The following is a 13,248-nucleotide window of genomic DNA, read 5'->3' on the forward strand; positions in this document are numbered from 1 at the left end:
TTTTTAATTTAGAGCCATTATATGAAAGCGTAAAAATATAGTATTTACGGTAAGTTTCATAATTATTATAATAAGAAATGTTGTTTTTTTTTTTTAAATTTAAATAACAAAAAAAAGTTTAAATATATTTTTCACATTCAAGCATCATAAGAAAACTCTGCACCAGAAAGAAATACCTTCTAAACTTCCTATGTAGTGAAATAATCTATATAAGATATCACTTGTTATAATCCGCAAATGTGCTTAGAATTAAATTAAACTTTGTCAAAGTAAATGGAAAATAACGGTCTTCGATTGAAGTACCGTTAGCAGAAAACGTTCTTTTTCCGATTACGGAAAAGATCAAACAGAAACAATATGAATTTATTGACAGTATGCGATGACATGTTATATAAATTCGTGAATTTTCAACAACGTCACCTTGGCACATATATTGGCAATAGGCTAGTTGACAAAATTTGGAAATTAGTTTAAAACTATAGCTTAGCATCTATTTCACCCCAAAAATATACTATTTTAAGAAAAATAGGTTTTTTATGTTAGTATTTTGAGTTTTTAGAAATGAACTTGAAATTGACCGCGAAAAAGGCCAAGACTGTCATGGCGTCTTGAATGACGTCACACCTCGCGAAACAGCCGTGTTTGTGTATGACAGTCAATTGTGTTTTTTAATAAATAATGAATTCCTCGTATTATAAATACTGTATGGTGTCCCAATGTGAAAGTACAACGATAAAAACGCCAGACAAATTATTCATATACGTACCAAACAATAAATAAATACGAATAAAGTGGTTAAATGGCATGGAAGCAAGATGCTCTTATTTTGTCAACTAATTCCACAATTTATTTCTGTAAAGATCATTTCGATGTAAGTATTAAATACAACTTGATATATCTATTTATAAATGTATAGTAAAAGAAATGAATTTAGCAAATATAATATATCACACATAACCTATAAAATGTTAGGACTAGAATAGGATTTTATGATTTGTTTGAGTTAAAATATTATTTTCGTTTTATAAAATGTAATAATTCAATCTCTTTTTATTTTTTTAGTTGCCAAATGATATGACTAATTATACAGAGTATCATATTATGGGTAAATACACAAGTGCGCATGAAACCAGGTTGTATACCAACGAAGTTCGAATGCCAAGAAGATATATGTTGAAAAAACAAAGTTTGTCAATAATCGCAGAGTGTTTGAAAGATCCAGAACCAAGTAGTACCCCCAGTTTATCTGCCATAATGATAATTGATAGCAACAACGTAGCGTTCCGCGCTTGTTTCGCGAGGTGTGACGTCACGCAACTCTGATTGGTGTTTAATGTCACGTGATTAAATGCCTCATTTTGTCGATTTTATTTTCCAAAAATATAATTAATCTTTTATTATTTTTGTAGAAAAGTTGTTTTTTTATTTACTAATTATCATGATTTATCATTAGAAACTCAAAGCCATCCGATTTATTATTACTGGAAACAAGCCTATTATATAAACAGACAGGATAATTTCGACCATGTCAATACACTGTTATATAGAAAGTTTACAAGGATATTTTTTCTTATATATAAATAAAGTTACACGCGTATAGTAGAGGCTTACGTCTAATAAAATGCAAAATATAATGTTTAAGGCAATAGCACGATTAAAGTTATACAGTATATCCATCAAAAACTTTGTGCTTAGAGTAAACAACCACATCTGTGTATATATGCCTTAATCTAATGCTTCAATACAAGTCCACTTCATGTATATAGTGTTGAGTGACTTTACACTACAGTAATTCTTTTAGAGATTCATAAACAAGTATTACTCATAACCTTTAGAAGTATGATTTAGTGAGTAGGTAAATTATTTCCAACTTATAGCATTCCAGGACGATCGCTCTCTTGGTTTCCAGACTTTTCGAAGAACATAAAATCCTGAAAAAATAAATACAAATTATTATCATCAGCCCGGCGTTGCCGAGTGTTCGTTTTACGAACCAGCCGCATTTGACTTACAAAGATAATTTGTTAGCACATGAATTGTTTTCCAAGTCCAACTCAAATTATTGACTAGACATTCATTTACAATAAAGGATTAAATAATCAACATTTTTTTTTTCAGGAATGCAGGATACCTACTGGGGCTACTGGTGAGAAGTGGTCGCAACTATATATGACATAAGCCCTGTAAGAAATTCTTAACTTTGGGGTCTATAATATCCCTTGTATATGTAATTACATTCTCATTCTTCCACTGGAATACAACTACACTGAGCGACAGGTGTCATAGTGAAAAAAACATCGTAAAAGTTTATTCCAATGAATGTACTTACGATCAAGAAACACGCTCCAAGCAGAACAGCTTTTATCCTGACATCCAAATCCATCGGGAAGGTGATGCCGAAATAGTCACTGTCGGTGAACGCTTCGCGCGCCAAGCCGGACCAGTTCTTTGTTATTTTACCTACCTTCGTATCACCATCTTTAGAATAAACCTGAAAAAAAAAACATCCAATCAGTTAGACGTTACAAAAACGAGCAAACATTGTAACAGAATAACATCAAAATTGTAAAATTAAAAACAGTCGTTGTGTGCTTAAATACATTAACAAAAGCAATGACTATTTAGATGACGGTCGGGTAAACCAATGAGATTGTTTAGCTTTTTTTCGAAGATAAATTAAAATTTAATTTAACATAATGACATATTTTTTAACATAATGTAGTGAAGAATATTCTAGAACAATTGTGCATCATTTCGGGCGAGGTACGGGCAGTTTATGAATCAAAGACATAATGATGCATTAAAAATCTACATTTTCCTCAAATGTTCCGTATATCATTACTTCCCAGAATTCGATTCTTATTAGCGAAGCTATAGGAAGAATGTGACAATATAGTTTTAGGTTTTATAAAAATCGGCTTCGAGAGTAGTTTGAGTATTTTTTGGAATTAACCTTTGGAAATAGATATGTATGTACATTAGTGAAACTTAAAAACGCTAATAAAATTTTAAACAAAATGATTCCAAAGAATGCCTTGAATTTTCATTTGAACGAGTTACTGCATTAGATATTATAAAAGTAATTAAGTCTTTCCGTGCACATAATCAATAGTATTATTTATAATATCGCTCCGTATATAGCCTTAATTTTTAACAAGTGTTTGGAAACGGGTTCTTTTCATGATTTATTTAAATTTAATAAAGTTTTAAAAGTGGAAACGATAGGCGATCCGTAATAATTCTCAGAGTTAATACATCCTTCCTGGGGTACGGTATTTGTTTCTATAACAAGATCCCTACGTAATTTTTAACTTGGCCTATTAAAAAATTTTAAGTTCATGTCGAATAAAACATCAATAAATAAGGCATATTACTCTACTAAATACAAAATTAAACTAAAGATAAAAAAGCGTGGAATTAGAATTTATTGAACTCTAGGTAATGGTAATGACAGAGTATGTAAAAATGTATTGTTAAAAAGCTCTTATGAGCCTTGAACTCAAAAGCGAATTTCAACTCCATGGTCATAGGCTACTTTTTTTATACCGAACACCCGCCGATCGACCCCTAAAATGCGAGCGAAGCCGCGCGCGACACTCAATTCACCATAAGTCCGCCCATCATCATACATCAAATTTTTAGTCCATATTTTTTTTCTATATTATATAATTAAGTATATTAATAATATTCTAGTCGGTTGCCCGCGAAACATCGCATTTATTCAACAGATTTTTTAAAAATTTCGAAATCTATGACAGGTTTTGTTTTGATATAATTTCATTGTAAACTGTCGCGGTCTGCACGCACGTTATACATTTGTTTTTTGTTATACAGACAAAGCGCCGCCCTCTAAATGGCCAGTAACTTTTTCCGTTCTCTAATAAAATTAATGATTTCTTAAATGGTAACTATTTAGTAAATTGCAATAATATCTGTCTGTATAATCTTTATTTTTCTGCACATCTACGGCTGGAATTCTTCAAAATGAGACCATAACTAGGACGAAAATCGGCTTACGCTATTAATGTATTATATACGCAGCAGGAATAACGTGACAATCAATATAAATATAACATAAATTCGATATTCTAATTATATTAAGGGTAAAATATTATTTTAATTTAATTAGTAATCGAATATAAATACTATTTGGGCGCGCTTATCTTGTACCGACCTCTGAACTAATTACATGGTAACGTATGCAATATCTACACAACAAGAGTCATTCACCTGCTAATAAACTTAATAAACAATTCAAGATCAACACAAACATCGTTCATTTTTAGTAATTTCTTCTTGCAAACGCGAGCGAGTGAAAACTTCAAGTGTTTTTTTTTAATTACCGTTTTTCTAAATATCAATAAACAAAGATTTGTTAATATTTATTTTAAATATATTTTTAATTTCATGGAAGTGTGTTATTCTATCTGTTTTTTGCAAGTAACCTGGTGACTAATTCTACTAACATATAACGGTTTTGATACTACCCTATTTCTCACAAAAATAAACCTCAGCTTGTATGTAACTGAGAGCCAATTCTAATTATTTATTTCGGTTGCGATACGTCCCCTATTATATTTCGATCTAACTTCAACTGAACCGCGACGATTACGATATATTTCGATTGCTATAAAGAGACAATTTGTTAGTAGAATTCGCGCCCCTTTTGGTTTATATAATAAAGTTAGAGTTTGTCCGGATGAACGCACAAATCTAATAAACATGTCCGGAATTCCGGATTTAAATAATTCTTATTGCATCAGATATTTGTTATAAAAAAACCTTTATTATACGAGTACGATTCATGCATTTATGTCTGTAATTGGCTCCCAAAACAATTTCGGAATGTTTGTGGTTTCAACACGCTGCTTCGATGCGGGTCCGTGAATACAACTAAAGGCGATGTTCATCCAATAGTCTTATGAAGATATAACAATGCCTCCATCCACCCCAGCATGAGATTAACTATACAAAATAAGCACATTAAAACTAAATGGTGCGGGTTTAAAACTACAATCTTGGGTCTATCAAACCTGAATCTTGGGTTAAGATTCAGGTGGGTATGCTCAAGGTTTTAGTTAGTCAATAAATGAATGATTTAATAGTTCGGTACGTACATGAAATTCTACATCGCCACATATGGAGAAGGTGCAAACTGGTCCCTTGATCCGCAACACTACGTCGCCGGCTGCGTTCTTGATCGCATAGCAGGGCTTACATATCGACCACTCCTGCTCTATGGAGCCGATGACGGAGCCCGGGGGCGAAGACACCTCCATGCTCTGCAGCCAGCACGGGCACCAGCAGGAGTCGCACGCCAGTGGCCGGTGTAAGTGGATCACCTGTAATAAACGCCACTTAGTAAATACAAAAATAAGGACACAAGGATTTTTTTTTTTTAATATTAAACCCATTTTTTATAATATTTTATGAAGATGTTTTAACAGGTTTATATAAAATATGACGTATATAATAATGACAGATTAAATTATAATTACTGCTGAGATCGTCCTGAACTGAACGTCACGGAAGACAAGCCAACTACTGAACTACACAGAATACATAATAGTGTAGCAGTGTGTGCGCCAACACAGAAGCACTCTCTATTTCCTCATACTCATAATGCGACACGATCGGAGAGTTTTTCTAATTTATGCCCTACCGGGATAACAACAAATTTTTTGGACGTTTGGACATACAAACACAGTTTAAAATTCCTGATGTTTTGTATACACAACAAATTGTTATTAGGATCAAATTGATGAATGAAATACCTCGTTACGGAAATTATCCATAATCTTCATGTCAAAGGGACGCATTGGTCCGCAACAGTTTCTGGTACAACAATCGTTGTCTTCGACGGCATAGTACACTTTTTGACCGACGGAGTTTTTAACCGTATACTTGTTGTTCGTCTCGAAGCCGACAAAAGCTTCCAGCAGCTCCACCTTCTGGTGAACGAGGAGTTGATCAATCATAGATAGGTATTCCAAGCCTGGCGGACAGTTCGAGAGCCCTTGCGGAATAGTCATCCATCCACCTGAAAGTTATTTTATGACAAAATCAAAAAAGCTGTATAAAATTGATTGAATTTACATTATATGTATAAAATATAATTCTTCTGAAAGTGTGTAGTGTGTCATTAAAAGGCTGGAACGAATTTATTTTTGTTTTGAATATTTTATTTGTTTGTATGGCTGGTCTACAATTGACCCCCGTTGGTGGTACTGCGTTTGAGTTATCTGATTTCTTTTTGAGCATCCTAAGCGCTGTGAGGTCGAACCTCGACTTAAGACGGCGTTATGATTGGGAGGAACGTAGTGTACTTTTGTACATCATAGGCCTTGGTGTGAACGGAACGTTATGGATGAGAGGTTTACACATGTGAAGACACCCAAAGTTCTAGGGATATTCCCGCAAGTGGCCCACAATGCAAAAAGTTTCAAAAGGTCTTTGTATGCATGCATTTTTTTTTTTTCATTTAAATTATTCAGTTGAATAGTATCTGTGGCATTATGTTTCAATGATATCATAGTTTTGGATTACACTGTTGTGATATACATTTCATAAATTAAACATCTAATTTTCCTTGTGATAAATAAACATATTAATTACATATATAGTACATAACAACCATACTAGTTATTAAGCGACTTAACCTAGATATTATGCGTTAATGTAAACATTACCGATACAAAACAACAATTAGATTCCCTCCACCACACTTATATAATCGAAAACGTTATTCAACCTCCTTTCTTCGTCCGTCAATAATATTTCATATCGTTGCGAACGATTTTCAAAAAGTTTTCTATAAAATCTATGAACCGTCCTTTTGGCGCTGGCCACTGTTAACGTTTCGAAATAAACACTCTTATTTTTCAAAATAAAAATTTTCGAACACTTCTTTTTTAAATATCTTGTAATTTTATTTGATTTGTCAGAAGTTAATTTTGTTTCATTTGATGATATCTCTTCGCTCAATATATCGAAATTATTATTGACGTTGTTTTTTATATTTTGCATTATTTTTATGAATATGAATTATAGATTTTTAAATACAATTATAAAACTTTTATTAAGGAGTGAATAAATACACACGATAAACTGACAAGACAACAGTAATGCAATTACATTACCTATCAACGATACTGGTCTTAAAGTGTTTCCAAAGTAAACATCTTTATCTCGTTGTCATTACAATTAAATGATTCGAAAGACAATATCAAGACAAATCCAAGAAAATACGTTATGAAATAAACATAACATACGACGCGGTACTTTTTTATTTTTTCAACCGAAAGTGTCGAAACCAATATGTTTATTAGAAATTATGTATTTTTCAAACCAAATAGTCAAATCAAATAGCGTGCGCTTTCCCGGCTTCCTGTTACACACTTCCGTCCCTTTTCACGAAATCATTCCCACAGATTGCAGAAAAGCGAGAGGGAAGATGTTACACATCAAAAACGATAAAATCATTAATAAAAAAAACTTGGTATTGACTGTAAATTTTTCTTGAATATATATTATGAGCTGGTGATTTTTAATACGAGCCGAGATGGCCCAGTGGTTAGAACGCGTGCATCTTAACCGATGATTTCGGGTTCAAACCCAGGCAGGCACCACTGAAATTTCATGTGCTTAATTTGTGTTTATAATTCATCTCGTGCTCGGCGGTGAAGGAAAACATCGTGAGGAAACCTGCATGTGTCTAATTTCAACGAAATTCAGCCACATGTGTATTCCGCCAACCCGCATTGGAGCAGCGTGGTGGAATATGCTCCAAAAAACCTTCTCCTCAAAGGGAGAGGAGGCCTTTATCCCAGCAGTGGGACAATTACGGGCTGCTTATGTATGTATGTTATGATTTTTAATACTGTTAGTAGCTAAACCTGCGGCTTTACACTTTTATATATATAGATTTTAAACTACACTGTTTATGTGATACCTAGCCGATTTTCTCTGTCTGTCTTGATTGTCTTCTGACAAAACTTCTGACAAATTGTCTCAGTCGACTAACCCGACTAGTGTTACATAATATTTCGATAATGAGATGCACTTGGTTACATTCTTATCTTGTGTACAAAACTAGCATGTATTTATGAGGCCCTGTTAATGTCTGACCACTGAGAAAATAAGATTGTGGCAGGTCCGTGATTGATTGGACAATTAATTATTGCATCTTCAAAATTATTAACCACTTACTAACTTTAAAGGTTCATTAATTCACATTAACATTATTACTATTGTTTACATTGCCTTACTAATAAATCTGATGACATACTTATGAAACTGACTTAAAAGACTACTCAACCAATCAACAGCTCATATGAGTGTGAATATTCAATGTTTTATAACCTGATTACTACTATGAACCTACTTATAATACTGCATTTGGTGTCGTAACTGACTTGGATCCAATTTACTATTCAAGTGACGAATACTATTTTGATTACTGTCTGTAAATGCTTGCAGCTTTTTGGTGGTTTAAGAATAAGACACCTCTATCAATATCCTCATGTTGGCCGATTAGTAGTTAACACAAGTAAAAAGTTTATATATGTATATAATATAGTCTGTAGTCATGTTATTACCTGGGCCTTGTGGAGCAGGCTGTTGCATCACTGGTGGTGGATAGCCAGGCTGAGGATGAGGATAACCAGACGCATATGCAGGTTGGAAGCCAGGCTGAAATCCGGGCTGATATCCAGGCTGAAACCCTGGCTGAAATCCAGGTTGAAAGCCTGTCTGCATTCCAGGTAGGGGCTGAGCACCTGGTGGGAGCATTGGTCCAGGCGGAGGACCGGGATAACCGCCCTGTGGTTGCATTGGATAATTTTCATTGCTCTTTGCAACCTCTGGTGGAGGACCATAGCCTTGACTCTGAGGGAAGTTTGGACTGTACGGGGTTGGCTTGTGTGACATGATTTCTGAAAAGCAACATAAAATATATTTAGTTAGTAATATGGTTACAATCTTAATTACATTTAACAGTAAGACAATTGATAACTAATAAACTTAGAAACTCATTATTATCTCCTGGATACAAATATTAGAAGTAGTAAAGATTACAAATCAAGTCAAGTACAATATATATTTGTACAAACAATTGAAAATTAAATTAAATAATTGCTCCTTCGGTATGTGTAATGTGCTCTACAAGAAAAGATATAAATTATATCTATACATTGAATTATATATACAGAAACTTGTCCTCTCTGCAGTTCTAATAACAGGCACAGTTTATCATGATGTTGAAAGTCACCCATTTGATTCTGATCTCTTTTGAAGTTATGTGCTTTGTGCTTGTAAATACACTAGGTCACATTACATGATTAACAATAAAAGCCATGGTACTTATAATTTTTTTTTTTGTCGTTTTATATTTCAAAGAATAATTATATAGTGTCATTTATATACACATACATGATTTCAACCTTCTGAATATTTTGATGTGTTTTTTATTGTAATGCTTAGTCACGTGAAACCCTGATTCACCAATTTCATTATAGATACACAACTCGGCTAGAGTACAATGTACAATATTATGAAATAAAGATAAATTAAAGTATTTGTGTTAAAAATTAAAGTTCTAAATGTACTTCTAGCCAACTCTAGTAAGCAAAGATCTAGCTTAATAGTTATTATAAGCCATGCTTGTTTAAAATTATAATAAATTTGAACATTTCAATTAAAATTATACAGACATTATCTTTTAAACTGAAACCCTTGGTTAATTTTCTTATTCTTTCGATATATATATTTATAATTTATAAAATTTATAAAATGGATTTCTTAAGTGTAAATTTAATTATTGTATATTGTTACTTTATATCAACTAAAAATATGTAGGAATTTTAATATTAACCAGGTTTTTTAAAACTTAATTTGCAACTTACAATACAATATAAAACCAACTATTCGGCGACTGGAAAATTTAATTAAAAATTAGTATAAACGTTTGTTTAGTCATATTTTTCTAAATAAAAAAAAATAAAAAAAAGTGCACATTATAAATGTTTAGAAATTTTAGAATGTTTAGAATATTTTAATAATTATAATTATTGCACTTTTACCTACATAATTATCTTCACGCAAATTAACCATATTAAATAGCGAAACTGGGTCTCTAGTAATTTATGTAAAGTATATAGCATTACGATGTTTATATTGAATTCACATAAATCAAAAGTTTGTATTAATACTTACAGTTTAGGTGGAGAATTGGTACAAAAAAATTCGATTTCAAACAGTAAAGACCAAGAACATTTGCAATCCCGCAGAACACTCACTTATTGAAATATGATTAAATTGAGATCTACATTAATTAATTTAATAAGAATACAAAGTAAGACTGTCTTTAGTTTACGCTTTTTCCTAAAATAAATCTAGTATCTACAATTATCCACCGGCGAAACGACGAATTATGACCTAACAATACTTTTATACGTATGACGTAAATATAAATAGAAAACTTAGGACCGAAAAACCTCAAAATAAAAAGCTAGTGCCGAACCAAAGACAAAACACCTACCAAATATTTTTTTCAATTTTAATTCCAATGCTCTTTTTTATTATTATATGACATTTCTTGTATTTTTTTAATTTATATTTATGCATTAACAATTTGTATTTATATTCTCAATACACCGAATACAATTAATATAGTTGGTTGGTTTGGTCTAAATTTATTCTATTCGGTGATAATCTAAACTTTACAAGTTTTATTATCTGTTTCAAAATGTGTTGTGTTTTTTGAACATAAAATAAGCAATAATTAATTTATATACAAAAAACTATACCCATAAATTATTTTATAATAATAGCTTAATTACTCTTAAAAGAATTAAAATTATTTCTAAACGAAATTCAGTATAGACAACATAATATATGAGCTTCCTGTAAAGTGTTGCTTGAACATTTACTTTTCCTTATCAGATGGAAAATATAAATATTTGTAATAATAAGCTTATACAAGTTCAGACCAGAATAAAAAACAAATATAAACTATATAATTTAAAAAGATATTGAAGTATTACTGTTGTATAAATTATTGAAAATTTTAAAAATAATGAATTCAGTAAATTTTCTGCAATGAATTGGATAATCAACAGTTTTATTTTAAATATTCCATGTTTTATATTATTATCGTTTATTAAAGCGATAAAATTGTAAATATTATCCTGTTAAGATAATGCTTACTGTTAGATTTCTCCCTAAAATTATACAATACTTCATAATAGTGGCAACACTAGCATCCGGTTGACAATATTCCCATTCACCAATCAAACCGTTTCATTGCAATAGAGTGCATTGACCAACCTGCTGCTGGTGCCAATTCTAGAAAAGAGCGAGTCAGTTGGATAGATGTTGCTTCCGTGTTTGTACTATCGAGTGTAAAGTGAATAGAAGAGTACCGCGATGCAATCAAAGTTGTTTTGCCACTCATCTAACTAAAATGGCGTCCCTGTTTATCATTTAGTTAACATTCTTTATGTGTTCGTTTCTTAGTGATCGCATCCGAGTGAGTCATTAACCAACATAGCAATGACATTTTTATAGCACAAAGTGAGAATACGTTTCTGAAACGTTTGTAGAAGACTGGCAAGTGTGATTTATACAACACAATAATGCGCGAATTCAAAGTCGTCGTGCTAGGCTCGGGTGGGGTCGGGAAGAGTGCTTTGACCGTACAGTTTGTGTCTGGATGTTTCATGGAAAAATACGACCCCACCATAGAAGATTTCTATAGGAAAGAAATCGAAGTAGATAACTCTCCATGTGTTTTAGAAATATTGGATACCGCCGGCACAGAACAATTCGCGTCTATGCGAGATTTGTACATAAAGAATGGCCAAGGATTTGTAGTTGTATATTCATTAACAAATCATCAGACTTTCCAAGATATCAAGCCAATGAAGGAATTGATAACGCGCGTCAAGGGATCGGAACGTGTGCCCATACTGCTAGTGGGCAACAAGGCCGATTTGGAACACCAACGCGAAGTATCGCAGGCAGAGGGCTCGGCCCTCGCGCAAATGTGGGGCTGCCCATTCGTGGAAGCATCGGCGAAAAGCCGTACCAACGTCAACGAAATGTTCGCCGAAATAGTGCGTGAAATGAACGTTAGTCCTGAAAAGGAAAAGAAAACTTATTGTTGTTGTACAGTGCTTTAATATTTAGTGTGTAATGTGGCATTTATTTCTCGTAAGACTGCAAGGGCGAGGAGGGAGTGAGCCCACCTCGGCTGACGGCCGCAAATCTCCAGCGGGGCCTGGGCGGCGGCGCGCCGGCCCTGATCGCTGGACTCTCGGCGGTCGCGATGCGCGTCATATCACGTTGTTAATATCTTTGATACATACCATTGTCCAATCGAGGTGCTTTATCTTATATTTTCATACTTTAGTACTGGTAGATACTCCCGCGGTAACCATTATCATACAAAATAAACAAAATGTTAATTTCTATGTTCTGATTGGAACATTGTATTTTAGCTTCATTAAAAGATCATGGTTAATTTTATATTGGTCTTCAAAATCAAAGGTGGAATCGAAAGCTGTATTGAATTTCTAAGCAGCTGTAACAATTGTAATGTAAAGTAATATTAGTCAACTTTGTATATAATTTCATGAGATTAATGATGTGGAAGGACAAGGACGGTTTTAGAGAATAAAAAAGCCATCCAAATATGCAATAATCTTATATGATTGTGTAGAGTGAAGTGCGCTGAGTAAGATTTTACACTAAGTCATATTGCAGATTGTGTATTGTGTAAATTATGTTTATATGAGAAATCAGTAATCAAGAAAATGCAGACAATGATTTGTCAGTTGCGTGATTGTGTTTTAAAGTCTACCAGGATTTGTGATAATACATATAACAAAGTATCTATAATAAAAGTTTTAAGTGGGAGATTGACTAGTGAAGTTTTATTCTTCAGACTTAAGGTAACCAATTTGTTTACTTTCAACCGAATATTGTAATATATTTACAATATGTGGCCTCGTAATGCTTCATTTTGAGTTGCATTATGTATTAGATATCTTTGTTTATTTTATGAATTTTATAAACTATTTAAAGCTTACATCCTTTAAAATCATACTTAAATTAGTTTTGAATTTGTCATTTACAAATAACATAAATATTCCATATCATAAACTATATTTGGCCACAACAATGTACACACATTTAATAACAGGAAGATATTTTGTCATACATTTTATATTGCTGACAATGAAAGGACAA

The 13,248-nt window shown here is 32.6% G+C and overlaps 2 protein-coding genes across 3 annotated transcripts; one reads left to right on the forward strand and one right to left on the reverse strand.

Moving 5' to 3' along the window:
* Nucleotides 1–1,501: 1,501 nt before the first annotated feature.
* LOC125065217 (phospholipid scramblase 1) lies at nt 1,502–10,462 on the reverse strand. Of its 2 annotated transcripts, XM_047672724.1 has the most exons (6): nt 10,213–10,462; nt 8,598–8,933; nt 5,775–6,040; nt 5,118–5,342; nt 2,330–2,491; nt 1,502–1,931 (listed from the first exon to the last, which is right to left on the reverse strand). In XM_047672724.1, exons 2-6 carry the CDS (start codon nt 8,926–8,928, stop codon nt 1,872–1,874), a joined length of 1,044 nt encoding a protein of 347 aa, XP_047528680.1. In that variant the 5' UTR covers nt 8,929–8,933; nt 10,213–10,462; the 3' UTR covers nt 1,502–1,871. The 2 variants fall into 2 exon arrangements, with proteins under 2 accessions (XP_047528680.1, XP_047528688.1); XM_047672732.1 differs by lacking the exons at nt 8,598–8,933; nt 10,213–10,462 and adding an exon at nt 6,690–7,079.
* Nucleotides 10,463–11,302: 840 nt separating this feature from the next.
* On the forward strand, nt 11,303–12,921 carry LOC125066271 (ras-related protein Rap-2c). Its single transcript, XM_047674292.1, has one exon. The coding sequence runs from the start codon at nt 11,634–11,636 to the stop codon at nt 12,177–12,179; it is 546 nt and encodes a 181-aa protein (XP_047530248.1). The 5' UTR covers nt 11,303–11,633; the 3' UTR covers nt 12,180–12,921.
* Nucleotides 12,922–13,248: the final 327 nt, after the last annotated feature.

Source organism: Vanessa atalanta, chromosome 1 (assembly GCF_905147765.1).
Source record: "Vanessa atalanta chromosome 1, ilVanAtal1.2, whole genome shotgun sequence".
NCBI classification, from domain to species: Eukaryota; Metazoa; Arthropoda; class Insecta; order Lepidoptera; family Nymphalidae; genus Vanessa; species Vanessa atalanta.